This window comes from Salminus brasiliensis, chromosome 17 (genome assembly GCF_030463535.1).
Source record: "Salminus brasiliensis chromosome 17, fSalBra1.hap2, whole genome shotgun sequence".
Lineage (NCBI taxonomy): Eukaryota > Metazoa > Chordata > Actinopteri > Characiformes > Bryconidae > Salminus > Salminus brasiliensis.
In genome coordinates, this window is record NC_132894.1 from 3,441,354 (window position 1) to 3,465,046 (window position 23,693).

The window sequence follows — 23,693 nt, forward strand, 5'->3', positions numbered from 1 at the left end:
TGTTTCTTGAATTGCCTTTTTAAAGTAACGCGGACGCCAGAGCGTTCCCTATAAGAGGGCACTGGAAGGCGCTCGGGCGGTAAAAAGAATCAAGACCTCTCTTTTTGCTGAGAAGTCGTCTAATGCGCCTTGGCCGGGTGTGTTTCTTCTCGGAGACGAACCGAAACATCTGCTGAAGGTGGAGAAACAAAGAACAGGCGTGTACATAAAAAGCCGACCTGGCAGCGGCCGGCGCTGGGGAACGGACTTCATGTAGAATTCATGGCGCGCCTGCACCTTCACAAGACCTGTTGCGCTAAATAATGAAGGAGTGATTCCATCACGCAGCGTGGCGTCTCAAGGTTTTCAGGAGCAGGGTCTTCGATAAGCAGGTAAAACATTCAAACCTTAGACTGTGTTATGTATATTTTAGGCGCTGGGAAGAGTCAGGAAGGGGATAGAAGGTTAAGGGGATTGTTAAGAGTTAGAGCTTGGTTAGATTTGAGGGCTTCAAAGGCTGCAGAGTTAAGCTGGTGTTTTTATTTTCCCGTTAAGAGTTAAGGTTCAGGTTCGGGTTAAGGACTAGGGAGTTAGCTGAGGTTAGGCTAAGGTTAGAGGTTTGGTTAAGGTTTGGTTAAAAGGTTAATGAAGCACGTTCCACGAGGTAGGGTGGTCACCTAGTGAGTAAAAGGTCCAACAGAAAGGGGAGAAAGGGGCATCGAAGAGGTGTGTACACTCCTTCAACTGCTTAAGATGTGCTTCAGATGGTTCTGTAAGTGATGCCACAGTAGAACCACTTTTGGTGGCACGAAGAACCAGGTTTGTAATAGAGATGTTTGAGTGTGAAGAACCTTTACATCAAGACCTTTCAAAGGTTCTTCAATCCAGGTTTATAATAGAGATGTGCAAGTGTGAAGAACCTTTAATTTGGAAGGTTCCTCACACTCATACAGTGCATCTCTAATGCAATCGTGCTTCGGTATGGAACCTAAAGTGGGTCCACTATGGCGTCGCTTAAAGAACCACTTGAAGCACCTTTATTTTGAAGAGTGTAGGGTATACAATTCTCTCACAGGTTCTGGTTATTAACCCTTAGAAGTCGTTTTGCTATATTATTTTAAATGCAATTACATAATTACATACTTAATGTAATTAGCAACAGCTTCCCGTCTTCACTTCTGACTTTCCTTATGTTAAGGAGTCAAGAAATTATTCAAAACTTGGCAAATGATGGTTTTCTTTCCATAAAATGAGACAGCAGAACAATAACTTTCCATCAAATTCAAGCCGGAATCAAATATCTCCTCCTCTACCTCCTCAAATATGGCATGGATTGAAAATCTTCTTCAAAATAACTTCAGCATCCTTTCAACACTGCAACTGCGACTTCTAAGGGTTTGTTCAGAAACCAAGCCGAAGGTGAAGTATTTACAAGAAAGTCACGCTGATACAAGCTTTCCCCTCCAGCCTTCAGAGAAGCTACAATAGATTAGCTTTGGCTGGTGGCAATCTCACTTGTGCCCTCACAAAAAGCCCTGACAAACACAGCGGAAGTCGCTCCGGATCCCTCAAAGGAAAGCCAAATTTTCTCAGTGCAGAGAATTTGCAGGGATCACACGAACGACCTGAACAGGCCCGGGTCGACCGTGCCCTCTGGAATGTTGGAGGGCATTGTGCTGTCATTTACTCAGAAACATCGCAACCAGGCTTTAAAAAAAACCCAGACAGAGAATGGTGAGGGTGTGGGGGGGTGGTTTATGCAATGGAGGCAGTGTGGGTGGGGGTGGAGGTGGGGCTGAACAACAATCTGGCTGCAGCCTCTGTCCATCTGTATGGCCGCGACTCAGCCTGGGCTCAGGGCCATGTATTTAGCCCAGGCAAGGCCACAGTGACCTTACCAACACCTCTATTGAGACACACAGATTCTGCTCTCCATTTGCCCTGCCCCACGCCTCACTAGGGGGGTCGATTTCTGTCCGGACAATGATTCAATTCAGTTATGACTGAATTAAGAACAGATGCATTGCATCATGACATTTTATCTTTATTCTTTCAAGCTGATTTTGAATTTATATTAAAGCACAATTAATCTATGAATATTGTTTTCACAGTAGCGGATTATAGACAGTAAAAACAATACATCAGGCTCTTTTCAGAGTGTCGACGCGCATCAGCTTGATGTGGCATGATATTGCTTCCAGAACCGCTGAGAGGAACCAAGGCCCAAAAGGGCCAATAAGAGCATGGATCTGGTGTTGGAAACTGTGTGATGATGTTAACTGGGTGTTTTTCCTGTGGGAAAGGAGAACATTTGCTTTTACTTTTAGATGCTCATCCTAAGAGAAGACTTTAATCAAAGTCAGCTCCAAGAATCAGCTCATACTCAGGGTTTCAACATTAGATCTCAACAGCATGTCGAAGAACCACTGACCACAAAAGCCAAGATCCAAAAGGAGAACCTCCCTAATAGCTTGAGGAAAATCCACTAGCAGAAACCAAGACCCAAAAGGAGAACCTCCCTAATAGCTTGAGGAAAATCCACTAGCAGAAACCAAGACCCAAAAGGAGAACCTCTCTACGAGCATGAGGAAGATCCACTGAGAAGAACCAAGATCAAAAGCAGAACCTCCCTAATAGTTTGAGGAAGATCCATGGAGAGGAACCATGATCCAAAAGGAAAACCTTTCTACAAGCATGAGGAAGGGTCACTGAGAGGAACCAAGATCCAAAAGGAGAACCTCCCTAATAGCTTGAGGAAAATCCACTAGCAGAAACCAAGACCCAAAAGGAGAACCTCTCTACGAGCATGAGGAAGATCCACTGAGAAGAACCAAGATCAAAATCAGAACCTTCCTAATAGTTTGAGGAAGATCCATGGAGAGGAACCATGATGCAAAAGGAAAACCTTTCTACAAGCATGAGGAAGGGTCACTGAGAGGAACCAAGATCCAAAAGGAGACCTCCCCTAAGAGCTTGAGGAAGATCCACTGAGAGGAACCATGATCCAAAAGGAGAACCTTTCTAAGAGCTTGAGGAAGATCCACCCAGAGAAACCAAGACTCAACATACCGGACCTTCAAAACAATACATCCCAAAGCATCACCACATTTCTATACACGTCTGTTTGTCCGGCCGACTTCGCTGATATTCACTTAATGACCATGCTTGTTCTGCAGCTCAGTAGAAGATACCCGCGAGCCTCTTTGTGTGCACTGTCCATGAAACATGGCTGTCTGTTTGCACAGACCGAGTGAGTAAAGCCTGGTTGGGCTTGAGAGGAGAGTTGCAGGAGCTTTATTAAATGATAAAACACATAAGCCTTCCTCCTGCAGTGCTTGGTAATCTCCGGCTCCTGACAAGGCCAGGGAGAGCCTGGGGTCCAGAGCCAGAGGAAGCAGGGGGGAGGGAGAAATGTCAGCCGCCCACCACCTCTTCCCTCTCCGGCTCCCTCTGGAGGTACGCTTTTCAGGAAAACGCTGGGTAAATAGCACACCAACGCAGTTCCACACACATTCCTGGTCCTGCTTCACTGCTGGAGTGAAGACATTATGCAAGGCAATGATTCTGAGCCAGTGCCAGTCAAATTCAATTGAAATTGTTGGGGTGGTCCTATGGAGACCCCTTCCAATTGATTGATGGGATTGAGGGGGGCAGGTAAACATGTGAAGCAGTCGAAGGGCTACAGTTGGTAATTGTGCAAAGTGTAGAAATGTGCAACAGTGCACCCCTATGGAAGGTCTCAATGCTAAAATGGCCATTGAGTGTAGCTACAAGATGGGGGGAGGGGTGTACAGCACTTGTGTGGTCCCGTAAACACAGGTCATGTGTATGTGTGTTGCATCAAGGTCCTTCATGAGCTTGATGGTGATCTTTACAACAGATCTAGTCCCAAGGCAATTTCCCAGAAATGTGGATCCAGTTTTGGGAGTCCAGGATGAGAAGAACAGAAACCAAGAATTAAAAGAAAATAGCCTAGAAGAGCTTGAGGGAGAACCACTGAGAAGAGCCAAAACTTTAATGGAGCAACTCCCTAAAAGCATAAGAAGGAACCGCTAGGAGGAACCAAGAATCAAAAGGAATAACTTTCCAATGAACATTAGGAAAAAACGCTCAGTAGAACCAGGACCCAAAAGGAGAACCTCTTTAGGAGGGTGAGGAAGAACCCATGAGAAGATCCAAGACATTATTGGAGCAACTCCCTAAAAAGAAGGACGAGGAACCAAGAATCAACAGAGCAACCTAATCAAAGAACCACTAAAAGAAACCAAGACTCAAAAGGGGAACTTCATCATGAACATTAGGAAGATCTGCTCAGTAGAACCAGGACCCAAAAGGAGAACCTCTCTAAGAGCACAAGAAAGAACCACTGAGAAGAACCAAGACTCATAAGGAGAACATCTAAATGCATGAGATGCTTGAGAAACTTAGATGAACCAAGACTTACAAGAATAAAAGAACTCCCTGAGAGAACAAGGTAGAACCACTGAGATGAACCAAGAGAACCTCTAAAAGCATGAGATAGAAACCATAAGATGAACCAATTGAAGAATGAAATCCCTGAGAGAACAAGGTAGAACCACTGAGAAGAACCAAGAGAACCTCTAAAGGCATGAGATAGAAACCATAAGATGAACCAAGAATCTAAGATGAACCAATTGAAGAATGAACTCCCTGAGAGAACAAGGTAGAACCACTGAGAAGAACCAAGGCACAAAAGAAGAAGCTCTCTAACAGGATGAGGAAGGACCACTGGGAATAGTCAAGACTGAAAAGGGGAACCTCTCAAGAACCACTGATATGATAGAAGTACTTCATGAAAGAACCCAAAGCAGCATTCAGCCTGAAGTCTTGGTGGTATCGCACGACTGCCTCGCAACTCATTGTTATGCAAGTTCTGGGCCCAGATCTGACCACAGTGGAAGTGAGAAACCTGCAGTGAAGCCAACTGGAGCCGCGAGCTGGGCCGCACAGTAAGTGCAAACCATGGCATAGACATTTCCATTTGTCTTCCTCCTTCTTTCTTATGGCTTTCTCTTGAGCTTCTGTCTTTATATTTTCTGTGTAGGAGGGGGTGGGAGATGATTGTCTGCTCTGGGACAAGCTCCATAGATCACTTTTTGAGACTCCACCTGGCTCTAACTAAAAAAAATTATATATATATATATATATATATATATATATATATATATATATATATATATATAAGGATTCTTTCCCTTCTCTCCAGAGAGAGAAAAAGACACAATATCTCTTCTTCGCTCGGTTTCTTTGGAGCGGAGATTAAAAGTAGAGGCGAGGAAGCTGAGGAGCTTGGCTGGAAATCATAGTTGTAGGATTGTGGGGGTGCTGTTGCAGGCCTTTTTCTCATCATCTTAAATCCCTCAGGCTGTGAGACCAGGTCTCCTGACCAACAGACAAAACTGCCTGGTAGAAATGGGGGGCCCCTAAAGCAAACAGCGAGGGCTAACCCCCTCTACTTTGTAGGATGAGCATTCTTTTTTTAAGACAGAAACAATTCAGTTTAATTCAATTTTGTTTATTGAGGCTTTTTACAACCACAGAGATCCAGGTCCGAGCCTCTTTTGAGCAGCTAGTGGCAACAGTGGCAAAGAAAACTCCTTAGGGTCGAGGGGAAGAAATCCCTGAGAGCACAAGGTAGAACCACTGAGAAGAACCAAGAGAACCTAAGATGAACCAATTGAAGAATGAAATCCCTGAGTGAACAAGGTAGAACCACTGAGAAGATCCAAGAGAACCTCTAAAAGCATGAGATAGAAACCATAAGATGAACCAATTGAAGAATGAAATCCCTGCGAGGGAACCACTGAGAAGATCTAAGAGAACCTCTAAAAGCATGAGATAGAAGCCATAAGATGAACCAAGACTCTAAGATGAACCAACTGAAGAATGAACTCCCTAAGAGAACAAGGTAGAACAACTGAGAAGAACAAAGAGAACCTCTAAAAGCATGAGATAGAAACCATAAGATGAACCAATTGAAAAATGAACCACTGAGAAGAACCAAGACTCAAAAGGAGAACCTCTAAAAGCATCAGGTGATGGTCAAGTGTAAGAATCAGAGACACTTCGACAAGAACCACACTGTGACGTTTTAGATGACTGGAGGGTCAGAACCTCTCCAAAACATCAGGCAGGTCCTGTGGGGTGATCCTGCCATGCAGTGGTCAGTACCTACCAAAAGTGGTACAAGTAAGGTCAACAAGTGAATCAGCGATCAGCTCACTGATGATGATGGAGGCCCCGCCCACCTCACACACAACTTTCACTAGTAACTATAGTCTTCAGGCCACCTTCAGAGGTCCTGTGGAGTGCCTACCTTGACGGTACAAGGGGACTATACTCAATATTAGGCAGGTGGTGCTAATGTTATGGCTGATCGGTGTATGTATTTAGGAGAAGGCTGCATTTCTATTGGCTTACATTCTTCTGCACAAGCCTCCAGTGCAAATCTGCAGAAGCCACATGTCTCAGCATGTCCTTTCTGCTGAACCGTCCCTCAAAAAGCGAGAGATGGGAAATCTGGAAATCTCAGTTTCCCCGACTCAATCCAGTCCAGACCAGCCCAGGCGAGGCGGTCAGGGCCTTCTGAGCAGCAGAGCTACAGGCCAGCTCTCTGAGGAAGATGGATGTGTTGTTGTGAGCGACCAAGGTCAGCCATGAGTGAAGCAAGCAAGCACTCGGTGGCATGTGGTCAGCTGGGACTCAGGGTGTGGCCACCGGTCCACGGCCACAAGGAACTTCTCAAGGGCTTTTTTTTCCGTCCGGCTCGAACACACAGCTATTTCTTTCATTTTCTCGACTGAAGGCACGAGATCAGCTTCTGCCGATACCTAGATACAGAGGATTTCCTTAGATACCGAAAGACGAAGGTGGATTCGCCGGTGCACAAAAGAAAACAGACTCATGTTAGTGTGTGTGTGTGGGGGGGGGGGTGTAGGATGGGGTTCGGGGGGAGAACGAAGGATGAAGGGCAGGAGGAAGAAGAGGAGGTAAAGGAGAGAGGGAAGGGCATGCACTTTAAGAAGCACTTCAAATGCCATCTGCTTCAGGGAGAGTGGGCAACTTTGCGGACTCAGTGAGACACTTACCAAAGGCTTCTGAAAAATCATAAAGAATAAAAAGAAAAGAAAGAAGGACAAACAGAACAGCAGGTATTAGGTATTTTAGGGTTGGTATTAGACAGAGTTTACAGATTTGGTGGGAACAGCCATGTTTGAGTTCTTTAAATACTGCATTTAACGAATACACTGTGAAAGCAGTGACCCCACAGGACCTTTTAGCTTCTGGATTAGCAGGTTTTTAAGTTTCAGAAAAGTTTAACGAGGTTTTTAGTGAAACTTTTAAGCAACATGAGGTTGAAAAAGTCTGAGACCAGAGTGAAAATCTGGGTTTTTTTTTATTTAAACCTAAAAATAAACCAAATGTCTTTCAGAATTAAGAAAAATACATAATATTTCAAGTGTACAATTCAAATTTAGGATTTAGAAGAGGGGGAAACCCCACCAAATACGTGAATTTTTGATGTTATTGGTGTTAAATTTGAAAGATTAAATGTTTTCCTCAATTTGTTCTTTCATTTATATAATTTATAATAAAAAATTTGTAATCTTACAGATAAAGTTGCTACAAATGGTACTTTAATCCAGTTTTGGTTCCACAAACAACCATCTTTGTAATTGAAATTGCTTAAACAAAGTTTTTAAAGGTGTATTTACACGTCTCTATAACTAGCATGTTTCTTTATTGAAACCAAAGTGGTTATTCTTAGTAATTGTTAAAGAACCAGTTGTAGCACCTTTATTTTAGAGTATAAGACTGTAATAAAGAATGCAAAATACAAGCATTTTCTTACTGGTGGTCTCAGATATTCAGACCTCGCTGTTTATAAGCAAAAGTGGAATTTTTAATAAATAATTTGCAACAAAACGTCGAAGACAATTGTTTTAGAAGCTTTTTAAAACGTTTTTTAAAAAACATTATAAATGATTATATTATTAAAATTAAATAAAACAATTATCACTTATTTATTATACATTTAAAACTAAATTACTTAATTAAAAAGTTAAATGACTTCTTGGACTTAAAACAATCAAATCAAATCAAATCAAATCAAATCAAATAAAGCACCATTAATACAGAGAATAAGAGTCTTATTCTCTAAAAGTTTATGGAATTTTTTAGCCATCCACTTTAGTTGGAGACAGATTAGAACTTGTTTAGTGCTTGTTTACGCTGCTGAGATGTTGACGGAAAAAGAAACAGTGAGAGTATCAGATTAAAACCTGTATCAACAGACAGCAAACAACACAGAACACTCAAAAAAACAGACCGGTCGAGACACGACAACACATCAGACCCATAAACAAACCCACACAGAGACAGAGACGGAGGACACGTGCACAGGTGGGCAGGTGGGAAGCTTTCTTAATACCTGAGCCAGGAGGCTTCTTTCAAGTGGGAACACTATATTCATTGCAAAGGGAATAGAACATGTCTTTTTCTGAAGACACACTTTGGAGGACGCTCAAAATAGAAAGAATATACATTTTTAATGGTTCCATGTGTTTAATCCAGTCCCTGAACGTCTGCACTGCAAAGAAAAAAGATCTTGGCAGGTGAAAACTGGTCAAAATAGGTCATATTTATGAAATTTTATGATAATTTTATGATATCTATGATAAGACTGCTGTAAGATTGTCGTTCAACGTTTTTAACTTATTTAAGTTATTCTTATTCTATTGACAAATAGTTTTGCTTGTTTCAAAGCACACATAATAAATAAAACAAGGCTATCTGCCAATATATTGAGATGATTTCACTAAATTAAAGACTTAAAACTAATCAAAAATAGTGTAAATAAGGTAAATGCTCTTAAAACAAGCGTAAAAATTAGAATTCTTACTATATTTAAGAATTTTTTATCCCAAGATATAATTTTTTGCAGTGTGAAAGGACACTACTAAGTGTGGGGGGGGGGGAGGAAAAACGACAGTGGCATCTTCAGAGTCCCGCTGCTTCCATCCTGTCCTCGACGAGAGAAGTCAAAAGCATTTGTGCACCAGCAGGATGCTCAGAGGCTCTAGTCGCACCTATGATATCCCCAGCGAGGCCCCACTGTCCATTACCACCGTGAATCGCTGCACTCAAGTTTTAACATCGCTCAGAGCAGCCACTTCCAGCCGTCGAACCAGCACTGAGCAGATTCTCAGCAGATTCTCAGCAGATTCTCACTTTAGCTGTTCTTCTGAAATTCAGCTATTCAGCTCTGAATGACGTATCACGGTAAACACCAGCTGAAAGGCAGTAGGCCTCAGACCGGTTAATGTAGCGCTGTATGACTATGCAGATACATTCCCATAAATTCTTAATTTTATACCACTCACTGGAAACTCTTCTGACAGCCTGGGACTCTGAGTGCTCTGAATATACATTATTATAGATGGCAATTATACATCATCGCTGCCACGCAAATCACCATAAAGTGACTTTACAGGAGCAGGAAAATTTTAACTGTTTTTTATATTAATTTTGTAACATTTCTTTTAGTCTGTTCATCATGAAACCTGGAAACAATATAAAGGACAACTGCCAGATTCACACTGTGTCAAAAATTATGTATATTTATTAAAATGATCTTTAAGGGTTTATATATATATATATATACATATATATATATATATATATATATACTGTATATACACTAGCTGTTAAATGAGGCGAAATACAGGACAGCCAGTCATATCACAGAGGTCATTATATATATATATATATAATCTCTGTGATATGACTGGCTGTCCTGTATTGCACCTCATTCAACAGCTAGTCTGTGGTGAAACACTCCTTATAACTTCAGTGTGAATGGGCGGAGCTAAACTGCAATAGTCTGAACAGGCAGTTTAGCTCTTACAGCTTTTAGCTCATGGATTATGTATGGACTGTAAACCGTTTAACCACATTTAAATCACATGGCTTTCATTTGTAAAACGCGAGAAAAACTGGTGTTTTCAATTGAATAAGCCCTTTAACCGTTCCCTGCACCCAGGCCAGCACACTTAGCTCAAAGATCAGCTCTTTCCAAGTTCGAGTGCACTGGTGAAACTGCAGAATCAGGGATTATTCCGACGTGGCTTTTATGAACAGTACACCCAAAACCAGAATGCAAAAGGGTTTCCATTCAATCCTGCAACAAAAGCCCCAGCGCATCAGTAAGCACTTTCGAGCAACACAGCAGAAGAAGTGGAACACAACTCTCCTCACCTGATCTGAGCTGTTTGATCCGCCCATTGCTTGTACTGGGATCAATCGGCAGGAAGTCTTTGAACCAGGTGATCTCGGGGTCGGGATTGCCGCTAGCTGCGCAGAGCATGTTGGCGGTGCGTGTGCGTTCTACCACCTTCAGCTGAGGACCCATATCAATGTTGGGGAAACCAGGAGGTAGAAGATCCTCTGTGAAAGAGAAGGAGAAAGAATTTGTGAAAGACCCTTCAACTAAAGATATACTAGATGTCCAAATATTTGTGGACACCCTTCCTAATGAATGCATTCCTCTACTCACAAATGTGCAAATGCACACGCACACACAGCTTGTCTAATCCTAGTAGAGAAGTACAGCCAATAGAATAGAACTCTCTGGAGCAGATAGTTAACATGACCCTACTGGCACCATGCTGCCTTATGCCAGGCGTGGGCTTATAGAGGGGTATAAAGCCCCCCAACAGCATTGAGCTGTATATCACTGGAAGAACCTTGCTCTGTGGAATGATGATGATGGTGGAGCTTCATCCAATTCTTTTGGGATGCGTTGGGGATGAGGACGGGTGGTGATCATCATCATTTAACACCCTGACCTCACTAATGCACTTGTTGCTGAATGCAATCAAATCCTTACAGCAATGCTCCTCCAAAATCTGGTAGAAAGCCTTCATTCTTCCTCCCTGGACAGTAGAGACAGTCACTCCAACAAAAGCAGGATCAACTTTATGCTTCTTGATTTTGAAAGAAACGATTAACGAGCAGTTGTCCCAATACTTTTGTCCATATAGCGTTCAGCCAGTCTGCTGTGGTGTAAACCCAGTAAAAGCGATCATCAATGTGATCTCAATGTGTAACCCTTATATAAAGGTGTTGTAAAGGTGCTACAAGGGGTTCTTTAAACGATGCCATAGAAGAACCACCCTTGATTCCTTAAAGAACCTTTTTTTTCTGAGCAATACCATGAAAGAACCTTTTTTGGTTCCTTAAGAAAAATGAAGAACCCATAAATTGGTAAAGAACCTGTCTATGCACATCTTTAAACCAGTGAAGGTTCTGTCCACACACCTCTCGTTGACAAAAAAGGTTCTTTACAGAACCAAAATAAATCCTTCTAAAATATTTTCACCACTTGTCCAGATGGAAACCCGCAGCCACCACGTCATGCCCTTTGTTTCAGAGGCCCTTTGGAGGCCCCGACAGGTACATGCAAGCCTCCGAGTGTCAAGGCCCTAACCCGAGGTCTTAACCCCACATGCCCTGCCTGGTACTCGTTCGTGGGCGGTTCGTACGATCCTCTGAATTTCTGGGCAGTAGGATACTGTCAGATAGCAACTTCCAAAGCTGTTTTTGCCCAAAAGCCAGGGAGGATTAAAAGAGAGAGAGATAGAAATGAGCACTACGCATTAGCCGTCTTCTCTAATAGCTTTTTGGTTGCAGGCTAAAATTTCCACTGCTTCGGTAGAGTCTGGAAGATGCGCAGTACAGATTGCCTCCTGCCTGAGAATTCCTCTTTAAGATAAATATTTCAGCACCGGCTTCACAGAGTGAGAGCGGATTTGTGATGGTTTAAGCTTTAAGGCCAAACTTTACCCATCGATTATTAACCAGTGCTGATGTGTCATCTCATGGCGTGCTGGATCCCTCGGGGGGAGCGAGCTGCAACCGCAGCCCCAATTTGGCGTGACACACTCTTGCATTCCTGCCCTATATCTTTATCTATATTTCCTGATCCCTCTGTCTGTTTGTAATCACACCCCTGAATGAGACAGATGCTCAGTTTCACTCCATTTTGCTCCATCTCCCCTGAACCGGAGACATCCAATCGTCTGGAAGGAACCCAGCAAGTGAAAGTGAGTGTTTCGGCCATAGGGGAGCGTACTGTAGCTGTGGTTCGAGGCTGTAGATCTGAAGCTTGAGTGTTTAAGTGTGTGTGGGGGGGGATCTTTCCTAGGCACATGAATTAAGACTTAAACACACTAAGGGTAATTTGCTTTGAGCTTAATTAAAAGCGGCAAGCGCAGGGATCAGATCGAGACAAGTGGAGGAGCCTGGAGTGGCATCGGCTGAGCAGTGGAGAGAGATGTCACAGCAATAAAAATTCTATTACTGCTACCAGCTGCACTTGTGGGCCAATCCCAGTCGAAGAGGGCATGGCAGTAGACTCACAGCAATAACAATGTCATTTACTAGTGATATTGCACAAAGGTAATAATGACAGAGGACAGGAAGGGCTAAGGAAAGCAATAACAACATTTCCAGTGATACAGCGCGACCGATCTGAGATCATCCACGCCGAGCGCAACCCCAACAGCACAACAACTCCCTGGAATGCAGGTGCTCTTCCAGGAACAGCACTGGAGAATAACATGTCAACGGAGACTGTCTTGCAGATGTGGAAGTCTGCGAAGGGTGCTGTATGTTGCTGTGTGGTCAGTTCATTAGCCTGGCAGAAGACGAAGGAAGGCAGCCAGTACAATGCCAGCCCCAACATGTCAGCAATTATATAGTTTTGTGGCTATTGAACCACCCTCCACTGCACCAGCTTGGCGAGCCACCTATACAGCCATACAGTCTTACTTTCCATAAGGGCTTGTGATTGTCTCCATGACGGGTACACTAGGCCCTCAGCACCTAGTCTTGTGGCCATTGCAAATTGTACTGAGTGACCACCCCATTCCTGCCCTGTTTTTGTCAGTCGGCACAGAGCGCTAATGTGCCACTCTGCTGATAACCTCTGCACAATGGCCTTAATTGGCAGGCTTTCAAATGACCATCCATTAGCCTAAAAATACCTATTACCTTACAGAGCCCCTGTAAGGTCTACTGAAAGCTGTTCTCTCAGTAACATGGTGCCCAGGTGGTCCCACCGTTTGTTTTTGTCCGCCGTCACTTTTCTGGAGACTTACTGCGTGGGTCGTGTTCCCTAAAATTCAAAGCTGAATGCAATTAGTGGCAAGGGGGGGGGGGGGGGCGGGGGGGTGCTGATATTCTGGGCAGTTCAGGCGGTCAGTCCTGGTCTGGCAGAAAGGCTGTTAAGCTGTGGCGATAATGGCGTTGTTATGATGAACGCTCCGGGAGGGTGGTAGCTCTGGCCACTTTGTCCGACAGCTGGTTCTGTATTCATACAATCCAGCAGAGTGCTACTCCCCGTGGCATTAGCTGCCCTCTCCCTACTTTGGCTTTGTAAATAGAGGCAGCCTTCATTATGGATAATTGTCTTGGATAATAGTTGTCTGTGATTCACATCATGCAAGGGACAGGTGCACAGGCATTCATATGATTGGTCGGTTTAGCTAGCATGGCTAGTTTACACTGTGGTTGCAGGTCTATGTATATATATATATATACTTTTTAAACTACTGATAAAAATGTGGCTGGGAGGACTCCAGCAAATCTACGAGTGTATCCTGTTGTCTTACTATTCATCTTATTATTTTCATTTAGTGGAATGATTTAATTTAATCTGTGATGTAATCAGGTTAACTGATTACCCCTCACCACAGCCAGGGATGGGGCTTTAATATTACAAAGCTAGCTGTGTGGTTGGGGTGAGGCAAGCTGGGACAGAGGGAGAGAGAAGGAAACAGGAATGGATGCAGGAACTCAGGCTATGAGAAGATATACATATAAATCAGTAGGAAGAGAGAGAGTGTGAGAGGGAGAGGGGAATGACCATACTTTTCAAACAGAATGGATAAGTTTGCATAAATTTGCAGCCCCAGCGGTTTGGACGAAAGGTGGTTTAATTTCACCTGCCGTGCTCTCAGTAGAAAAGTAGAAAAGCTCCGTAATTAACACAATCGACGGAGCAGTACGAGGCTAAAATGTGTGGATGTGGATGTGTGTTTAAGGTGGAGAGAGAAAGAAATGTGCAAAGTCTATACCGGAGAGCCACTGGTCACGGTGTGGTGTCTGGGGGGGTGCCAGGGGTCAGCTGTACTGTCATTTTATGTCAGTACGCTCCAGTGCCCGCAGGACAGGGACACGAGTGCAGGAAAACTCATCATCGCCTGATCGTGGGGAGAGCGAGAGCGCCTGGGCACACAGGGGCCGCTCGCTGGCAGATAATGCCCCATTATTCAGTGCAAATTCCAGCTCTGCTGCTGCTTAGGGCCTCCGATCAGCTCACAGCACCGCGCCCACTGATAGCCTCTGTTGCTCCCTGCAGGATCAAGGGCACCATTTCCAGCCAAATTTCCAACGGGGGGAAAGAAAGTTTTGTCCAACAGCTCAGGAATGCAGAATATAAGGCCTCTGTGGGAACACTATATCATAAGCACTTAAGGCTTGGAGACGGGGCTCGGTGCGGTTGCTCAAAGCTCAGGCTGTGTGAAATCCCGGCTATGCGCTGCATCTTACAACCGAGGCCACAGAGTCACGTAGTTCTCAAATTCACCTTCGCAAATCCTTCAGTTTCCAGACAGAGATCCAAAAAAAGAGAGGCGCAATTCCCTATCTGACTTCTGACTTTCTCCCACTGCCAAAAAAGGCTACTTCTGAGCTCCAGGATCCAGGCATTATGCCTCTGGAATACAAATCAGCAGGGCTGTATATGCGGAGGTGCCGGAGACAGTACACAGATGCCCCTGTAACTGCCAGCATACCCCTATTGGGCTTTGATAGAGCTACAATCGCTGGAGGAGCCTGGGCCCTGTCAGGCGCTGTGTAATTAGGCCGCGGCGTGTGCCGATGTTTGCACACGCCTCGCCTCGCTCATGACCGAGCCCAGCTGTTTCTGCCACACGGCTGTCAAGGAGACTTATCAGCACCTGAGGAGGCGGGGCCACCCAAGAGCTACCGAGCTACTTGCAGCACCAAAGAGGAGGAGGACGACAAGGAGGAGGCAGAATGAAAGAATGGTGATCGGAACAGAAGGCTGAGCGTAAACCAGGAGAGCGTGTTCGGGAGCTGTCATTCTCCCACACGCCCTGCCTGCCTCACTGATGAGCCGCCTCGAGCCCGGCCGCGATGATTCCGGAGAACCCCTCCGCTGCAGTGGAGAGAGATGTGCAGAGATGTTCTGACAGGCTGTGTGTTAAGTGGCTCCCACTAGAGATTCTTTAGCGGTAGCTGCTTTAAAATGTGTATGCTCAGGGCCAAGTCCCTGGGACCACAGCTCGGGAAGGTCAACGGCCTTGGGCTGCTGTTGTAAATGTGGCTTAGGCAGCAGAGAGTATAAAGTAGGAAGGTCCGCCTGGCAGCATCGTAAGGTTGCAGTGGGTTTCTAGACTTTGGCCAAAGCACTTCTTTTGGCTAATTTGAGTTGCGCGCTAAACAACTAATGGCAACCTAATGAATCTTGGCCATCGTTTTTCCATAAATCATTCTAATGACCTCGGCAAACTGGGTTTTTACAGTGCACATTTGGCCAGAGTGCACGGCCTATATAAGAGGGATGATTGCACCAGACAGACCAGCCCTATCTTCTGTCAGAGAGGAAGAAAAGAAGAGCTCCCTTAGTTTATTTTTATCCGCTGAGGTTCCTTCGCTGTACTTTGCCGGGTCCTGAGTGGCATGAGGGTAGACAGGCGAGCTACAGGGAAGACAGGAGACGAGACCAGGCCATTAAGTCTCCACAAAGGCTCAGGCAAGCAGTGCACAATGTCAATAAGGGCATTTCCATTCCAGCCCCTGTGTCCTGTCCCGCTTCATTTGGAGCATCACAGTGGCAGGGCACATACTGAGCAATACCGTCTCCACGTTCTGTGGCTTAAATGAACGGTACACCTTATGAGTTTTCCAGCGAAGGTCCACTAAACAAGATCTCTCTCCAGCAATGATGAAGGAGACGTGAAAGGAGAACAGGAAATGTCACTGCATGAAGTCTTACTCATCCCAAAATCTCCCTTTCTTGTCAGAACACAATGGAAGGCTTGCGTTATCTCAAAGACAAGACAGAGGGTGCGTGGGCAGATGCGACACACCTCATGAAAAGTAAGCCGTCGGCTCAGTTTTTAAAGATAAATGTCTTTCCCTCATACCATGGCCAAAAACGCTCCGGTACCAAAGAGGGGGCGTCTACACTCAGGCAAGCGCTGCAAAGCAAAAGAGCAGCAAATCCTCTACTTGCACTGTTAAGAACATAAGTGGATGGTAGAAAAATTGAAGGAACAAAGAGCTGGAAACCCTATAACCAAACAGGGGGTGATCAGTTAACTCTGTGCTTTTAGCCCAAAGCAATTAAGCCTCTAATAGCAGGGTTGCTTTTGCCCAGAGAGTAAAAGAGCAAATACATAACCTTTTATTTTTTGGGTAAATGGAAAAATGTCTGAATGGCTCTAATTGCTTATTGCTGCTAATTGCCGAGGAGACATCAGGCAGGGGAGGGACTGGGGGCTGGACTCTCAAAACAGTAAGCACGGAATTTATGAACAGATTCAAAATGGACATAAATACAGAGATGCGAGAGGAATGACAAGCACTTCCAGAGCTGGATGCTTCAGTCAGTTCGTTGGGGCTAGTTTTATGTGTACGTCAATGGGAACCATCTATTCAGAATGTTTTGCAGTGCTTCAATCCGTTCCCAGCCAGCGCGGCTCCTTGGTATCCCGGTGCCTTGAGCAAACACGGTGGTCCTGCTCTTTGCTTGCAGCAAATGGTGCGGCAGTTAGCCGGTACAAGATCTCAGCAAGACGACTGTAATGAAAAAGATGGGGCGGGAGGGGTGGCGGCGGTGGGGGTGAAGGGGAACTTCAGGGAACAGATGTTCATTTTTCATGGTCCAGTGCCAAAGCTGTCTGAGAAAGGGAGAGACAGAACAGCGGCAGCAGGCTGCGGCAGCACAGGTTTGCGTGCAACATGCCCTTTAAGGGCTACGAGCTGAGTGTTCTTTAAATATTAATAACAGCTGCCCCTGGATCCAGTCAGGCTGAGAGCTGTGCGACAGAACAGGGGATCTGCAATCAAGGAACGCAGATGTAGAAGTTCTCCTTCTTCAAATTCATGTTCAGACGGGGAAATCTGTGCCACCTTGCTCGGTGCCAGTCATGATCATAATCAAATACCTCTAAGGACCATCACTCAACCCCACTTCTGTGCCAGGCTCATTATTGATCTCTTACTTTAGATATCAGGGACTGCCTGACCGCCTGACCTCCATCACCCATGTCAAAGTGACTCCTGCAAGTGAAACCCAAATGCTGAGGCAATGTAACGGGGCAAGTAAAATCACAGCTGTGGAAAGCGAAGTGAGGCAGGGGGTGAAACTATGGGTGTCTGTGGTGAGCGGGTCCCTCTGCCTCCTGGTCGCACTATTTCGTATGGGAAAGGACAAAAGAACAAGCTGTCCGTTTATCTCGACTTCCCGCCAAGCAATAAAACAATCAGATAGACCCAGCCTGTCTTAATGCCACTCTCTCACAATCTCTTTCTCCTGCTTCTTGGCTGCCTAGAAGAAGGGGCACGAGGTCGCCCTACTTGAGCAGGCATTGCATGAATTGATGGTGGAGAGAGTGGGGAGACCGAATGCCCCCAGAGATGAGAGTTTCAGCCATTTATCCTACTTCTCCGCTCCCCATGCCCAATCATGCTTGATTACTGCTCTCCAGGTTCCCAGGATCAAAGGATTGGAGGGCCATAAACTCGTCTAAGCGAATTTCCTGCGTGCCGCTCTTTCTGAGAACCCACTAGGATGGAGTGTGTGCAGTTCTCGCCAAGCCTCTTTTTCTTTCTCTCTCTCTCACTTTCCTCGGTCTCCCATCTCGCTTGCCCCTGGGGGAACAGAGTGAAGAGTAAGACAAGAGGACGAGAGCTGCCGATCCATTTCGAGTGCCGCAAGTGCCATATCACTCACTCCGGTTTCCGGATCCTTAAGGTCTTCCCTGAAGCGACTTTATCGACGACAGATGTCACGGCAAGGAACACAACAAGTAAATAGCCAACGAGAAGAAGGAGCAGACAGACTGACAGATCCGCCACAGGACCAAACGAGGCGGAATGCGCTTCTCAAGCGTTGCCACTCACCTGGCAGAAACAGTTTGATGTTGCAGCGGCGTATGAACCCGCGTCTCCACCGATGCCAATTATCCCTCTGCACCAAGTGGGAAGCGCAAGGGATGTCATCATTAGCAGAAGCAGTAAACAGTAGTCTGTGAGAATGCAGAGTGCTCCTTGTGGCACAGCTCCCCTTGCCCAGCAGACAGGCTCCCGGAGAAGCCGCGCAGTATAAATAGACATCAAATGCTAAAAGACTGTCTTCTATTTTGAATTGGGACTCTTGCGATAATGGATTGCCCAAATAAATACGCTCAGCGACAGAGTCCATACATTTCCACTAGATCTTAACTGTGCTAAACAAATGCATTATGCAACAGGGAGCAGCTGAGCCCATGGGTCTGGGAATTGGCTTGTTTACGAGAGTGGGCTGCAGATAATACACTGGGCAAATACAGCTGCGTACGTGTTAATACCAGCTCAGATCAGGCTTAATCAAATCCTTCTCCGAAGCAGGCAAGCCTCCTCCTCGGACGGTCGTAACATTCCTTGCATCTTTCTCCTGCACCTTCATCGCCTCTCTTTCCTTCTGTCCACTTGGTTGTGATATAGCTCCGGAGGGAGGGGCGAGAGCAGCAGGTGGAGAGTAGAAAGCAATGGTGATGGGTGGCTTCCATTCCATCTTTCTTACTTTCCTTCCTGACGGTCCCTCAGGGGATGTAAACCACTATTGTCTCATTGCTAAATCAATCAACAGGGCCTCCACCAAGCTGTTCATTGCTAACAGCCAGTAAGGGTCATGATTAATACAGCTGTCTGGGTGTGGTGACTAGCCCGGGCGGTGCTGAATTAGCCCATCATCATAAAGGAGCAAGACGCCAGGAGGCAGGACGGGTGGGGGCAGCTTTAAGCCCTGCAGTTTTGTTATTCTGTATTCACAGCAGCCCCAAACCAACCTGCGGTATCCTTTATAAACTCGAGGGTTTACACGAGATTCCCTGATGTTTTAATTCTCCTCTTGCTAATAAAAAAAAAGAAAACAGTAAATTTATTAATCTAACTTCCTCAATGTGACAGGCATGGCATTCATACTCCATTGAGGCTCAATGAAGTATATCTGAGAGACAGAACATGAGTCTGTGCTCCCTCCCTGCTCACTGGGGCATTGCTAATTACAGACCCTTATTGACAAAACTGGGATCAGCCATAGACAGAGAGATTAATTGGCGGACAGGATCAATGGTGGAAGAAGAGACAGAGAGGCAGATTGTGCTCTGGCTTTTAACCATGAGGCAGCTTGAAAAAATGTAACAGTAATGGATGGTAACTTGAGAACTGGTAAGGACAGAAAGGGAGACAGTGAAGGGGCAAGTGGTCCATTAACAGGTATGTGGTTATTACCTGCTGCAACAGGACTACAGCAGGGGACCAGGCAAGGGTAGGCCTCTGTAGCAGCCTTGGTGAATCCAACAACTGCAAACTCTGCAAAGGCTGATGTTTAGCAGCTGAAAGGAGGCAGATTCAGGAGTCAGGAGACTGGATCTTCAGTGTTAATGAGTTTATTGATACACACTGAGATGTACAACTTGATTGTCACGGCCAGTCTAGTCTAGTCAGACCATATCTGGTCCATTCCAGGCCAGTCTGACCCAGTCCGGCCCAGCCTAGTCTGATCCGATCCAGTCTAAACCAATCCAATCTGAACCAATCCAGTCTAAACCAATCCAGTCTGAACCAATCCAGTCTAAACCAATCCAGTCTAAAACAAATCCAGTCTAAAAAAAATCCAGTCTGAACCCATTCAGTCTAAAACAAATCCAGTCTGATCCGATCCAGTCTAAACCAATCCAATCTGAACCAATCCAGTCTAAAACCAATCCAGTCTGAACCAATCCAGTCTAAAACAAATCCAGTCTAAAACAAATCCAGTCTAAAACAAATCCAGTCTAAACAAATCCAGTCTAAAACAAATCCAGTCTAAAACAAATCCAGTCTGATCCGATCCAGTCTAAACCAATCCAGTCTGAACCAATCCAGTCTAAAACAAATCCAGTCTAAAACAAATCCAGTCTGAACAAATCCAGTCTAAAACAAATCCAGTCTAAAACAAATCCAGTCTGATCCGATCCAGTCTAAACCAATCCAATCTGAACCAATCCAGTCTAAACCAATCCAGTCTAAACCAATCCAGTCTGAACCAATCCAGTCTAAAACAAATCCAGTCTGAACCAATCCAGTCTAAAACAAATCCAGTCTGAACCAATCCAGTCTAAACCAATCCAGTCTAAACCAATCCAGTCTAAAACCAATCCAGTCTAAAACCAATCCAGTCTGAACCAATCCAGTCTGGTTAGGGATATTTCGAGAGGACCTTATATCCATTGGGAACTGTGGGAGGGGAAAGTATGATGATGAGGAAGAGGAATTTAAGGAGGGGTATGTGGGGGATGAAGGTGAGGGTGAAGTAGGTGAGTTTAAGGAGGAGTAGGAGGGGGATGAAGGTGAGGGGGGTTGATTGTCATCACACAACAAAGGTCATTGGTATAACCACTTGATTGTTATCACCTTTTGAAGGTTATTTGAATTACCATATACAAAGAAAGAGAGTGACCACTTCAAGTTGAAGTTGGACTTGATTTGCTAACAGGACAGTGCAAGATGTCATGCTGCTGTCCAACAGCTGGAATTTCATCTCAGCTTCAGTTTTGGACACTTTTACTGTACACCAATCAGGCACAGCATCAGCACCACGGACAGGGGAGGTGAAAAACACTGGATTGGACACTGGATATTTTAATCTACAGTGGCTCCTGAAAAGGGGTGGACATATTAGGCAGCAATGGACAGTCCGTTCTTGAAATGATGGGCGAGATGGTTCTCGTTGGGTTTCTTGGTATGCAGTGGTCAGCGCTGCAAGGACAACTGCTAACAACTGCTGAACCATCCATGGAGGCCCCACCTCCCAACTTACAGGACTTCAAAGATGTGCTGCTAACATTTTGGTGCCAGATACCACAGGACACCTTCACAGGTCTTGTGCAGTGGACGAGGGGAAAAGAGAGAGATGGATTTGTGGAGGGATGACTCATGAACTGGACCAGCATGGCTCAACAGAACAGCGGCACATCGTGCCCATCCCTGCCTCTTTCCGATCAGACCAAACACACTTCAAACCCGACGCTGGAGCGAACAGTGACATTACGGTTTGTGCACCCGTGCCTGAGGGAGGGACAAACAAGAGAAAATATATATATATTTTAAAAATAGCATTGCTGAGAAAAGGTCAGAGAAAGGTGTCTAATCAAGAGGGCTTTGCTGGGCTTTCGATTGGGAGGGTCAGCGGCGTCAAATTAAAACTGCACACGGAACTGAGCAACAAACACGATCCTGTCCTGCCAGGATAACGGCCAATTAAAGGCGCATGTGATCAAACCCAGCCTGTCTGTCTTCTCTGCCACTAACAGTGCTAACGAGGTCCCTGTGACTCAAGTTTAGCTGAGGCAGGGTCACACGGCACAAACACACACACACACACACACCACCGCCTCGAGAGGAGAACAAGAAAGTGAGATATAGAGAAAAGTGAGAAGACAGGAGAAAGAAACGAGCCCCTGCCATGTTGTAGTGGTGAAGCAGAGATACACAGGACTGACGTATAGCAATTACACAGCTATACTCCCAGCAAAAGGTGGTCTATAGAGTACCTGAAAGGGGTTCTTGACCGTTAGCAACGCATTTCAAAGGTACTGGATGGAGCGCTATCTCTCCAAAGGGCTTCGCAGTTCAGTTGGACTGCTCCACAGCCCAATGCTGGAGGGCTTTATGGCCCTCTAGCCCACACTGGGCACATTGGGCACAGTGACCTTGGGCTTGGGCTAGTGCTGGTGGCCGCTCCAGGGCATCCCGTGCTTGCAGCTTGGGTGCAGCTTAAAGTAGCTGGATTATAAAAGGACACTGGAATGCTTTCAGAGATGCCTATGATGGAACGTGATGGAATACAGAGCCCCAAACGCATGTTTTAGTGGATAGTGAATAGTGTGGTCAGGAAGAAGATGAACACACACAGAGAGAGAGAGAGAAGGAGAGGGAGTATTTAGAGGCAGAGCAACACAGTGAGGTCCAAGCAAGCCCAAAGGCCTGCACTGCACTGGGCTGGTGGGGGACACCCGGCAGTAGGCTCTCTGATCCAGAGAGAGACTGTGATCCTGTGCCACTGTCCAGCAGAGCCACACACAGCACAGTGTTTCCAGCACAATCTGGGGCAAAGCGAGGCCAGTGCTACCTCAGGGTGCATGGAAATGTGTGTGTGTTTGCTGTTGTGCATTTTCAGGACTTTGTAAAGTGCCCTGTTGCTTTCAGAAGCATAACACTGGGGTCAGGTTTAGAAAGCAGTGTGTGTGTGTGTGTGTGTGTGTGTGTCTAACACCTAGCAGGAAGCAGGCAGATGGTGAGACCTGGGCTGCTGTTTATGTTAGACTATATCAAGTGCTCGCACCAGGTTGGCAAGTGACAGGACCATCAGGAAAGGGCACAATGCCAGGGTCAGGAGAGAGAGAGAGAGGTGGAGTGAGGTGGAAGAGTGCAGGTGTCTCCTCCCTTCTTTCGCTCCTACGTTCCTCTGAGGACTCGTGGAGACGTGGAGGAAAAGCAGATGGCAGATCTTCTGCATTCGCCTCACGGCCGCTGTGGCTGGCCAGCGGTTCGCTAAAAACAAACCCCAGCAGCTTTCCTGGCCAAAGCCGGTCCTAGCTCTGCAGCAGTCGGGCCGAGGTGACTGCACGCTTAATGAAGCCACCGACCCACAAATGCCACAGCAGCTGAACTGAATGTGACAGGTGGAGATGGAGGGGGACAGCGAGGCATGTTCATACGTGGGTGGAAAAAAGTGAGTGGAGTAAAAAAGTGTTATTTTATGATATAAAGCCTTTTTTTTTATATAGAAACAGCTCAGCCTGAATAGCATCACAGCTCAGAACAATTAGCAGAGCTGTAGATGATCAATAAATATTACATTTAATAAAAAATAGAATTAAAATTAATATCTGAAATAAAAATACTGAAAATATTAAATGTAAAGTTCTATTAAAAATGAATTTAACCCCGTAGACCCCTTAGACTGTAATCCGAAGCTTCTTCACTTTCATAACTACTCACACAGTGTCACAACTGACAACAATTTTACAGGCCCTAAGATAGAGCCCTGTGGGACTCCACAGGTTATGCTAAACCAAACAGTCATTAAATTATTCACAACAGTTTCTGCATTAGGATTTAGAACTGGATAATAATCCTAAGGTTTCAGAGGTTAAATACTGAAGTTTTTATGTTAAAACAGGGATCAGATCTCAGGGCAGGTTACACAAATAACAGATAATAAAATATAGATATAACATATGCATTAAATCATGTATTTCTTAATTACTTCATATTACTTATTGCTCTTAGTCCTGCAATACAGAATATGCATGTATACATACCTTTTGGCATGTAACTTATAATACGGACAT

The 23,693-nt window shown here is 45.3% G+C and overlaps 1 protein-coding gene across 16 annotated transcripts in view; it reads right to left on the reverse strand.

Moving 5' to 3' along the window:
* The window catches only part of ptprsa (protein tyrosine phosphatase receptor type Sa), a 311,006-nt gene that overhangs the window by 119,565 nt on the left and 167,748 nt on the right, over window positions 1-23,693 (reverse strand). For all 16 annotated transcript variants that reach the window (XM_072659946.1, XM_072659948.1, XM_072659947.1 and 13 more), the window contains one exon: window positions 10,258-10,446. In XM_072659946.1, coding sequence (XP_072516047.1) covers window positions 10,258-10,446 — 189 coding nt within the window. The remainder of the gene's footprint in view (window positions 1-10,257; window positions 10,447-23,693) is intronic.